The sequence below is a fragment of the Chanodichthys erythropterus genome, chromosome 11, assembly GCF_024489055.1.
Source record: "Chanodichthys erythropterus isolate Z2021 chromosome 11, ASM2448905v1, whole genome shotgun sequence".
NCBI classification, from domain to species: domain Eukaryota; kingdom Metazoa; phylum Chordata; class Actinopteri; order Cypriniformes; family Xenocyprididae; genus Chanodichthys; species Chanodichthys erythropterus.
Window position 1 is genome coordinate 3,023,010 of NC_090231.1, and position 12,237 is coordinate 3,035,246.

Here is a 12,237-nt window from a genome sequence, read left to right on the forward strand (position 1 = left end):
TGAGGTGTTTTGTCACGGAGTACCCTCACAGCCTCCAGATCTTTTGGGTCCACTCTTACACCATCTGCAGACACAAGCCGACCCAGATACCGGACCTCTTGCTTAAACAGCTCACACTTAGCTGGACGTAGCTTGACGCCATGCTGCCGAAGAGCTCGGAACACAACTCGCAATTTCTCCACATGCTCTTCAAAGGATTTGGCAAAACACAGCACATCATCAAGGTAAGGCAGGCAACACTCATCGCGGATGGAATCTAACATCTCTTCCATACTCCGCTGAAAAGCGGCTGGGGCATTTGACAGGCCAAAGGGTATCCTCACCCATTCAAATAGGCCCCAAGGCGTCACAAATGCCGTCAAGTGCCTCGACCCTTCAGCCATGAACCCCTGGTGGTAGGCCTTACCCTGATCGAGTATGGAGAACCAACGGTATCCACCCAAGGTGTTCATGAGGTCCTGGATTCGTGGCAGAGGATGGCGATCGGGTACAGTTTTCTTATTAAGCTGTCGGTAGTCAATACACAAACGTAGTGCACCGTCTTTTTTCGGACGCACACTACCGGTGCAGCGTAAGGTGATCGGGATTTTACTATCCAGCCCTTGGCAAGCAAGTCCTGAACATACTCCTTTACTTCTTTCAAGAGTGGCTTGGGTATAGATGTGTAGGCTTTTTGCACAGGGATGTCATCCTTTAAGCTCAATGTCATCTGTAGACTGGGGATGTTCCCAATGTCATTTTCATTATGGGCAAACACAGCCGACTCTTCATAAAGTAGTTGTCTCACGACTGCTTGGTGGCTGGACTTCAGGTGACTCAGATCTACGGGAGGATGCCACAGCATGCCACGGTCATCCGGCTGCACTGGTTGAGATGAGGCAGCTTCCTCTGAGCTGCTTGGTTCAGCTTGATCAGTCTGAATAATCTTAGCAATGGTTGCTATTTCCCCAAGTATAGCTCTTTTCGGGATGGTCACGTCATGCTTAGTGTGATTTCCAACTGGGACTCTTATGTATGACTGCCCTGCTTTGTGAATCTCAATCAGTCCTTCCCCAAGGTCAAGATGTCCCAGAGGTGAGGCCTCATCACTCGGCTCGAAGAGGACTGTGGGGTCAGTGATATTGAAGTTAGGAGGTACCCTACATTTCACATTTGCCACTTGACCAGGCCGGATAGTGAAACTTTGCGGTCCTACTCTCACCCGAGCGGTGTCTGCATATACTTTGTCTGCGCGTATGAAGCCAACTGACACTTCCACAAGATCATCTTGAGTACTTCCAGTGCTACTCATCAAGGAATGCAAGGTGGTAAGAATGCTTGCACTATCCTTTGGCCCTGTAATTAGCTCAGAGACCACATTAAACCCCAAGAGAGGCCTCTCCAAATGCAGCTGACTGACCAGAAAGGGAACTTGGATGGAGTAGCGAGTCCCGTCATGTCCAGGTAAGCTAACGGTTGCTTCGACCCACCCACTGAATGGAATTACATCTCCATTGATGGCGAACACCTCCAGGCCAGCACTGGGTCCCACTATTTCAGATAAGGGGTGAACATCACATGTTGGTAGGTACTTTTCCCTCCAGCTTTGATCAATGATGCTAACCTGTGCTCCAGTGTCAAGAAGCATGCTTACTTTATGGCCTCCAATTTCCCCTTCCAGAAGACACTTCTTTCCAACAAACTGAACAATCTTTTCTTCCGAGTTCTGAGTTTGCCTTGTGTATGGCTTCCTTGCTGTACTACCTGTGTGATTCCATGACCCAACATTAACTGTATAGTTATGGCAATGTGACCCTGACTTGGGGACTGCAGTCTGTGGTGTGCTCTTTGATCTGGTGTCCGGCACTGGCCTGTTTTGTCTGTTCAGGCAGCCAACAGCCCTGTGACCCTCTTCACCACACAAGAAACAGTGGTTGCAGGTCTCTCCTTTCCCTTGCTTAGCACAGTTGGGACAACCTGGTCTTCTTCTCTTCTCAGGAGCTTTAGCTGTGCACTGACACTGCTGTTCTGTCATCTTGGTTTGCTGCAGTGAATTGACAACATTCGTCAGTGCTTCCACTTGAGTGATAAGTTTGCGAATCTCTTTATCAGTCTGTTCAGTAGTAGCAGCAGCTGCCTTAATTTCTGAAGCCCCTTCGATCTGAGCACTCCGTGCATGAGTGGCCTTATGTCGTGGCAGTGACTGCAGCCGACGTTGTCTTTCCTCCTCCTCACTTGTAACCTTTACAAGCTGTCTGAGAAGCATGTCATCAGTTACATCTCCTGCAGCAACAAGTTGCTTAAACTCACGACGAATCTCACTGTACTTGGGCCCAAGACCCTGGCAAACCGTATGAAGAAACACTTCTTGGATGGTCTTCGCGTCATATCTTATATCAGCTGTGCTTTGTTTAGAAGCGAACTGGATCTTTTGTTTAAGGCCAATAACACGATAAAGAAATTGCTGTGGATTTTCGTTTTCTCCTTGGCGTGCACACATCAAATTTTGAAACAGCTCAGTGCTACTCTTATCACCTAAATGAGACTGTAGCAGTCCTTTTAACTCTTGTACTGTCAATTCTTCTTTTTCCATTAACATCTCTTTGAAATTACCAGGCTTGGTTATTTTTAGGACCCCTCTAATAATTTCACCCTCGCTGAAATGTTCTTGTAGGCCCTCTTCAATTTGTCGGCATAAGCTGTTAAAGCTGATCTCGGAAGTGGAGTCACCAATCTGACCTCCATGGACTTTGAACTCTCTCCGTGAGAGATATGGGGGTTCTCTCCTGAACACCTGATCATCAGTATTATGTGGAGTAGGGTAAGTCTGAAGAGGGAGTGGGATAGAGCTGGGCTGTGGGGGTGTAGCATAAGGACTCTTAGCCTGAATCTTTCGGCCAAGCTCTTCGTACATTTTCAACATCTGCTGGTATTCAGTGTCTACTGTGTATGTGAGGGTGTGACTAGTATTTGTGTTTGTGTCAGATGTTGTGCGATCAGAATGGACCTGAGCTTGAGCTGCACTTGTGACATGTGTTTTGTCTCTTTGTGCTGTTATGTGCTGGGACTGACTAATTTGTGTAATTTTGTCTCTTAGATCAAGTAACACAGCCATTCCCTCATCTTCTCTTCCCAACAGGTTCTTACAACACAAAAACCCACTTACAAAATTAAAACATCCCTCTTCATCACCCAGTTCTACTTGTGAGTCCTCACTCTCGTCGATTTGTTCGATGTTTTTAGCGATAAAGAAGAGTTCATCAGCCGACAGTTCACAGAGGGCTTTTCTAATCTCCCTCACCAGGTTTCTTCTCTCATTTGCCATTGTACTGACCTCCAATACCACCGTTAAAAACAGTCAAACAACAGCAGGGATTCCATTCAGGGATTCACAGTAAGCTGGTCTTCGGATTCTTTCGGATAAGCTCCACTCCTCCAGCAGGCGGCGCTATCCCGGACGAGCCCCCAAGAACTGTAGCGGGTACAGGATTTCCGTATCAGCTGACAGTTAAGTGTTCCCAGCAATCTGTGGAATGGTGGAATAAAGACAAGACAACAATGTGCGTGTGATCAGCTCCGGTCTTGCTGGGTTATCTATTTTCCCAAAACATTCACATTGGAACAAACAGAAATGTCAAAAATATACATTATGTCACAATAAATCGTTTTTTATGCAAATCTTCACTGTTTCAGTCCTTTCTTCCAATTACACAGTGTTTTCATGAAGATCTGTCCATCAGCCAATCACTGTGTAACTCATTTGCATATTCAAAATGCTGTTCAGTGTTACATGACTTTATGTGCTTTCTCACAATCCAAATCAACTAAACAATATCACACATGTATCCAAATATTGAGTTTCTGTAGGTTTTACCCATTTAAGACCTTGCACAAGCATTTTAAAGTGAATTAAACATTATAATTACTTGATATAAAGACATATTTAAACATATTCACCTTAAATCAACACTGCAACAGGACATACATAGCATCCAATCGCGGGTGAACATCGCAAATTCAATTAATAATTAATCGTGCAAAACCTTATCAAAAGGAATCAATTTCCAATGCTTAATATGCACTAACATGTATTCTTTCATCATCCATTCAGATTGACATAAAACAATCGACTAACCTGTGGAATGGTGGAATAAAGACAAGACAACAATGTGCGTGTGATCAGCTCCGGTCTTGCTGGGTTATGACGATCAACGCAGCAGACCCATAACAACACACTGCACTCACATAGCGCCCTCTACTGGTCTGGCAGAACCACCATTCCTTCAATGTATTTTCACATACAGAGAATATATTAAATACATCAATTGTGACTGACCAACAATTGGGGCATCACACAACTATAATGATCAGTCTATCCCACCCATTTTGAAGCGGTACTAAACTGTAGTGGAAAAGCAAACTGAAAGTAAAGCACCATTTGATAGCAGTCTTTCTTCTGAAAGCCACATTTTTCCATCTTAAAAATGTCTAAATTATGACATATGCTCTTAATGATAGAGTGGTTATCATCGTAAATCATCATCTGTTTTAAGACATATTTTTGGGGCGTTAAATAATGGGGCAAATACCAGTACATTGACAAACACAAACATTAGTTAATCGTGTTGAGTGGTTCATTTAAATACTCTCCTTCCATAAATTTAGCTTCTGAAAGGGAAACTCCTACAAATGCATATGTAATAAGGTCAGCCGCAAAAAAAAGTACTGCATAATTACAACAAATTTACAGCGCAACTTTCAATAATTATAGTGTACTGTGGCGAGGGGGGCGTGGTTCAGCGAACGCTGCAGCGGGGGAGAGCGTCGGGAGACGCGTGGTGAATGAGCAAGTTAAACGTAAATAACGAACACCTGTTTCGGATTACAGTGATTGGCATGGAGAAAGGATAAAACGCCAGGAGAAGCAGGAGTGTGCGAGAGAGAGAGGGACTGCTGACTGGGAAACACTCGTCTCTGGAGAGAATATTACTGGAGTGGACTTTTTGTTATTTTTTGGAGATTTGTTGTGCTTGTGCACTGTTTGTTTATTTTTGGAGAAATAAATCTCAGTCAGCAGTCAAAGCTGACCCTTGTCGTCTTCCTTCCCTACAAACTTTGTTCATTTACTACATGTACCTATACAGTAAGAATGTGTAAGTATAGGGGAACAATATGTAAAGTATTGGGAGTAAAGGGGTAACAACCAGGAAAATAACAAATTATTTATACTGTAATTTTTTAGAACTAAGGGGTACTTACACTGTTATGATAGACAACAATCTTGCTTTTGGGAGCAATTTAGCGAGAAAGTGCACTGATTAAGTTGTTTCAAGGCAAGTAGAAAGAACTATTGCAATCTTTTTTAATACATGGGGAAATATGCTTTTGTTTCATGTAGTTACAGGGTAAGTATGACATTGCGGGCCATAAATTAAAGTGGTGCTTTTTACCCTCTTGTTTCATGTAGTTACAGGGTAAGTAAAAAAAAAAAAAAAAAAAAAATGCAACCAGTCATATCACTTGGAAACCTTTATTTGAAAAACAACGTATTTCAAAACAGATTTAAAGTTACAACACTTCTTATTCGTTTCTCTTGCTTGGCTACCTCCTCCTCCTCTTGTTCCTCTTTTTCTGTGATGAATCTTAAGAGGGAATCCAATTTGCTATTCTGTATTAAAAGAAAATACAGTACACCCGGAAATGTGCTTGTTTACTTCTCTTTTACCCTCATGCCATCCGAGATGTATATGACTTTCCTTCTTAAGATGAACATAAAAAGGTTTTTAGGAAAAAAATCATCTGGGAACGATTTATATTTTATATATGTCATGTGTTCCTAAAAGTCGAAACATCAAACAGCAATAACTACAGTAATCCATACGACCCCAATGGATGAATCAATGACTTCTGAAGTGAAACGATACGTATTTGTAAGAAAAATACCAAATATTTTCTGTCTTCTGCACGTGAATACGAGGGTTGAGAGTTCATGCTTGACGTAACTTGAAGGGTGACGTAAGCATGCCGAGAAACTCACGCAGATGTTGGATGCCGTCAGGTTTTTTGTTGTTTTTGTTTTTGTTTTTTTAATTATTATTTTATTAATGCTCACAACAAAATACACAGAATAACAGATAATGAGAATGAGAAACAAACAAGACAGAATAACAGAGACGGCAGTTCTCGTGTGAGTTTCACATGAATCTCCCACGAATACGTCATGAAGCTTCACGTTGCTCATTTCAATGTGCTTCGACGAACACAAAGTCGACTCTCATGCTGTCACAGACACGTCAGGCTCCACCGCTCACCAATCACAGCGCACCCAATCACCAGAATACTGATCACCGGCACCTGCACCTCATCAAGCACCTCATCACAGCTAGCATAAAGAGCACTCCATACACCACTCAATGTCCGGTCTCGTTTGCATTAACTTACCTGTATGCTTACCTTAAGGTCTCCCTGCTATCTACTTACCTGTCTCCAAGAATCTCCTTGTGTGTTCTCTCCTCTCTGTGTGAGTGCTCCGTATCTCCAGTGTCTCCAGTTCCAAGGTCACCGGTATCTGAAATCCCAAAAGAACTCTGTCATCACTCTCCATCTCAAGAACCTGCACTACTTCACTGCTCACTCACCTGCACTTCTGCCATAGCTCATACTGGTTTTCAATAAAGCTACATTTACCTGTGAAAGTTGGTCTCTGTCCCTTCTGTACTGTAACAGAAGACCGGACCATAACAGTGCGAGGCCAGTATGAGCTCCCCAGATCCCTTTCAAGAACTCGTGGATGTTCTCCGACGAACTCTCACTGCCAGCGCACCTCCACCATCACCTTTCAGCACTTCCGCAAACACCGTCACCTCTCCCTCTCCGCCAGCACACGCCAGTCCCATGGCCAGACCAGCGCCCTACTCAGGATACTGCAGTGTGCACTGGTCCTGGAGATGCAACCGCACCTCTACCCCAGCGACACATCCAAGGTAGCGTTCATCATTTCCCAGTTGCAAGGCATTACAGTGGGCAGAATCCATCTGGTCTCAAAATGGTCCCGTCATTCAATCATATGCTTCCTTCGTGTCCCACTTCCGGGAGGTGTTTGGTAAACCCTCCTTCGACTCCTCTATTGGTGAGAAATTGTGTAATCTCAAACAAGGTTTCATGACTATTAACGATTATGCCTTGCAGTTCAGAACCCATATGCAGTCGTGTATAGAAGAACACCAGGACCAGTCACTCTTTCACCACCTCCTCCACCGACCTGAACCCGTCAGCCCTCCAGAACCAGCCCACGAACCCATGAACATAGAGAATTCTCGCCTCACTCCTTCAGAGCACCAAAGATGGCTGACCCTGAACCTCTGCCTCTATTGTGGTTTGCCTGGGCACATAATCTCTGCGTGCCCAACTCGTCCCCCATGACCGATGGTGAGTGCCATTATTCCTTCACTCAATAAGATGAAACCACTCACCACCATTGTCAACCTTACTGCTGCCGGTGTCTCCCTTCCAGTGGTGGCGCTCCTCGATTCAGGGTCAGCCGGCAACTTCATCTCCGGCGCCCTCTGCCGGCAGCTCAAACTCAAGACCACGCCCTCTCCGTCTGTCTATCAGATCCACTCAATCACGGGAAAGCATCTGAGCTGAAGATGTGTGCGCCGATGTGTGGGTCCCATTCAATTACGTGTCGGTATACTCCATCTGGAAAACATCCATCTGCTGGTTCTGGAGGAATCCACCTCTGACGTGGTTCTAGGGTGTCCCTGGTTGGAGCAGCACAACCCTACCATCTCTTGGAAAACCGGCGAGATCCTGAAGTGGGGCGAAACCTGTTTCTCTAATTGTTTCTCTGACCTTCCAGTTCCTCGAGTGCCATCCTCTCATGATCTACCCATCTGTGCCACCTCCATTGAGAGTCCAGTTGAGAAACGTTCCACCGAGATCCCAGAATGCTACGCCCCCTTCAGTGACGTCTTCTGCCCGCAGAAAGCCTGCAAGTTGCCTCCACAACGGCCATGGGACTGTGCCATCGATCTGCTTCCGGGTGAGCCAGTGCCAAGGGGTAAGATCTATCCCCTTTCCATCCCGGAGGAGAAGGCCATGGAGAAATACATCAAAGAGGCCCTTGCTCAAGGATACATCCGCCCGTCTACTTCCCCTGCTGCTTCGAGCTTCTTCTTTGTGGCAAAAAAGGACGGAGGCTTGAGGCCCTGCATAGACTACCGCTCCCTGAACAAAATTACTGTCAAGTTCCGTTATCCCCTTCCTCTCGTCCCAGCGGCCCTGGAACATCTCCGTGGTGCCACTGTGTACACGAAGTTGGACCTCCGCAGCGCTTACAACCTCATCCGGATACGCGAGGGGGACGAGTGGAAGACCGCCTTCATCATGCCCACCGGCCACTATGAATACCTTGTTATGCCGTATGGCCTGGTCAACGCCCCCTCCGTATTCCAGGATTTCATACATGAGGTGCTCCGGGAGTTCCTCCACAAGTTCGTGCTGGTATACATCGATGACATCTTAATATACTCCCGGAGCCTGGCCGAACATCGCCACCACGTTGCGGAGGTCCTCCAACGACTTCGCCAGTTCCATCTCTTCCTCAAGGCAGAAAAGTGCTCATTCCACCAGTCTTCAGTTCACTTATCCCTTTATTCCCAATACTTTACATATTGTTCCCCTATACTTACACATACTTACTGTATAGTTATACTATAATTATTGAAAGTTAGGCAGTAAATTCTTTGTAATTACGCAGTACTTTCTGGGCTGTAATCTAAAGCGTTACCCACTTTTTTTCAGCGCCCATCTCTCATCTGCGTGTTTTTAGTAGATCCTGGCAGTAGATTTTTAACGCTAAAAGAGCAAGGAAGAAGATATTAGTAAATCTGGCCCTTAGTGTTATTGTTTTAATTAGAAGATATTAAAATATTTATTATTTTAATATATATATTTATTTATATTTAATATTTATATTTCTTAAGCATGACCGCACTACATCTCGAAGCACTGCCTACGAGCTTATTAGCTCTTAACAGCAAGAAGATATTTAAATAAAAAATGAGTTATAAAAGTAATATTTTTTTCAATAATAACTACTAAAAAACAGACGTTTAAAACCATAGACATAACGGTCTTCTCAATTAATAGTATGAACTCCTGTTCACTTACAGTTTTATCTGAATACAGCAGATAAGTTCAAATCTACACTAAAAACACATATCTTTATATAAAGCACTATAAAAATGAAAGTGACTTGGCTCACATTCTCATAAATGTTGACATAATGAAGTGATCTTTCTACCAAAACTGTGTTTTTATTATGACTATGTTACAGTAAAGTACTTAAACTTTATTACTGTTGCTTATCTGAGTTAACAGTGATTTAAACCGTTTAATGACATTCAAAATAAAAAAAATTAAACTTAAGTTTCTGTTTTTCCTTAACTCTTTTTGTAACATTATAAAAGTGTTTATAGTAAAACACATTGCAATTGTTTAAAGAAGGTTTAACTGAAGAGCTGATCACCATAATGGTGACTTTGATATTTGTCAGGCATCTTGTCTTTATTACCTCCACCAATAAAGTATAAGTTTTGCCATCTGGAATTATGTGACTTGAGTGATTTTTTTTTTTTTTTGCAACGAGAAGACATTTTCTATAAAACTACAAACACTGAAATTCAATAAACATATATGTGCACTCATATAAAAATAAAAAAAAAGACTTTTTACCATGATCTCAGTAACAGAATTTTTACTAACATTTTGTATATAGAAAAATTACAAATTATTTTGCTCACTGTAAGAGCCATAAGTTATTTGTTTTTATGTAGATGTGGAATAAATTATGTGTGTTAAACAATTGTAAAATAATTATAAAAGTAAATAATTTAATAGGTGTATTACATTTCATATTGACAATGATGTCATTTCCAGAAAAAACTGCTAGTGTTTTGTTGAGCAATAGTGGAGCGAAACAGTTTTTTGACCATGTAACATTTTTCCAGTTAATTTTGTTATTAAACTTTATCTAAAGAAACTTTCTGGACCAGGGCATGTTATTCACATTCAAATCACGCTCACAAAAGAAGAAGAAGCAAGATTGATGAAAATTTAGACAGATTGCTATCACACTCACCTTTTAATGGTTTCTTTGCTAGTAGAAGTTCTGACAGTCATATTCATGATATTTTATGATGAAAAACTCATGTCCCTTATATACTCTGCTGGCACTACATGAGGGAAGTCACACATACAAGGAAGATTGGTAAAAGGTAAGTATAGGATTAGAAAATTACATCTTTCACTTCCTTGTCTGTCTTTTGGAATGAAATCACACTTGTGAAACCAGATGGAGAATGACAGATAAGACAAGCACAACATTAGTAGATTCTTCTTTAACTCAACAAATGTACATGTATACACACACACACACACACATATATATATATATATATATATATATATATATATATATATATATGAGTGTCTTTTGCCAGCTTTTCTGTCTGAGTCAAATTTGGTTCTGTACACTGTCATGTTGTTCAGTCTTTTTTTATCAGCAGAAGTAAACAGATAATGTTGTGTTACAGTCATCCACATCAGATCATATGTTTAACTGGCATTAAATAAAATAAAAATGAATAAACTGAGAGGCCTGAATGTCTTATCAAGCAGGGACCGAGAATAAAGTACACGGAAACTTTCAACAAGAAGACATTGTCAACATTTGATGTTTTCTCTCCTCATGTGTTTTTGTGACATCAGTAACAAACAGTGTTTTTTCTTAATGTCAAACCAACAACAGACCTTTGAGATTGGGATGAGTTAACACAGGTTCTCTTGGATCTTTTGTTTTTTTTCATTTCACAGGATTGTAAATGCAATGTAATTTATTTGTAATAAACACTTAGTTTATATATAAGTTATTTATTTGTTAAATAATGTTTTTTTAAAACATATGTGCAGAATGTGACGTCATATTGTGTCCACTGCAGTGTACATATATATATATATATATATATATATATATATATATATATATATATATATATATATATATATATATAATTTTTTCTGCTCTTGAGCACAGGTCCACCTTCGGTGTTGTGTAGCAGGCTTTTTTGTGCTCATTTCCTGTTGCTGTAATGATTCATGTAAAGTCAGATGTTCTTTATATGTGTGTCAGTAAATCAAACGAGTGACCAAACGATCAACTTCACATTATTTATCTTAGTAGGATAAAAATAATCTATTATTTGAAATGATTAAATTATATATAGAAAGAGATCAAAGAACGCTCCCTTTAAAATCACTGGAGCTGTCAATCAAACAGCACAAGTTTATCAGTGAATGAGTTCTGGAAAAACTCCTGTTATAATAAACAAATATCTTATTTACATTGTGTTTGCACTGTTAATTATGATGAAGTCATTTCTTAGTGTTCAGAAATCAGGTTGCAATGACAAAATCGATGCTTTCATTTGCTCAACATGTCTGTGATCGACAGTGTTCTTCACTGCAACCTTTTGTAAGATTGAAAATATCCAAAGATATTTTAAAATGAACAAAGACATTTGCTTTAGTGTTTCAACCCCTCTCTCCTGCTATAAGCCCCACAGACCCACAGGAATCACAGTGATGAATTAACAGAAATTGATCCACTAGAGGAAAAAAGACCCTCAAAGGAATAATTTAGACAATTTACACCTCAATAACAGTTTACTGAAGTAAATATTTGAACTATTTAAGAAAATATATAATCAGATGATTTCTGGCAGTGATGGGAGAAACAAAGCCTTCTGAAACCAATTGCTTTGTTAAATGATTCACAGATTTGAAGCACTCAAAATATCACACACTGGTGACACCTGCTGTTCAGAATGGTGTAAATGCAACGAAAACACACAAACACCTTTTACAAACCAATTGCGAAGTTTTATCGAAAGTGCAAACTATTCAATACAATTAACAAATCATTTAATACAATTAAATATGATGTGTTTGTGTATGTTATTTTACCAAATTTTATGACTTGTTTTGTTTATGGAGAGCTTGGTTAATCAGATCAATAAGATTATTAATTACTCTTCCTTTTTATTATACAAATCCATCATTAAAAATGTCTAAAAGTTTATGAAACTGATCTGAGATCCGGTAAAACCCACATAAGACACTGGTTCATGCACAGAGATCATAGTGGTGAACTACTGAAATTTTAAAACGTTTCAAGACAGATATTGTCACAATCTG

General features: G+C 40.8%; 1 protein-coding gene across 1 annotated transcript; it reads right to left on the bottom strand.

Annotated features, from left to right (window-relative positions):
• Positions 1-448: 448 nt before the first annotated feature.
• Positions 449-4,225, bottom strand: LOC137030159 (uncharacterized). Its single transcript, XM_067400321.1, has 2 exons — positions 4,115-4,225; positions 449-3,505 (listed from the first exon to the last, which is right to left on the bottom strand). The coding sequence occupies exon 2, from the start codon at positions 3,302-3,304 to the stop codon at positions 449-451; it is 2,856 nt and encodes a 951-aa protein (XP_067256422.1). The 5' UTR covers positions 3,305-3,505; positions 4,115-4,225.
• Positions 4,226-12,237: the final 8,012 nt, after the last annotated feature.

Bases quoted from the DNA above. Each gene is read 5' to 3' on its own strand.
- LOC137030159 (XM_067400321.1), bottom strand. From the start codon at position 3,304: ATGGCAAATGAGAGAAGAAACCTGGTGAGGGAGATTAGAAAAGCCCTC.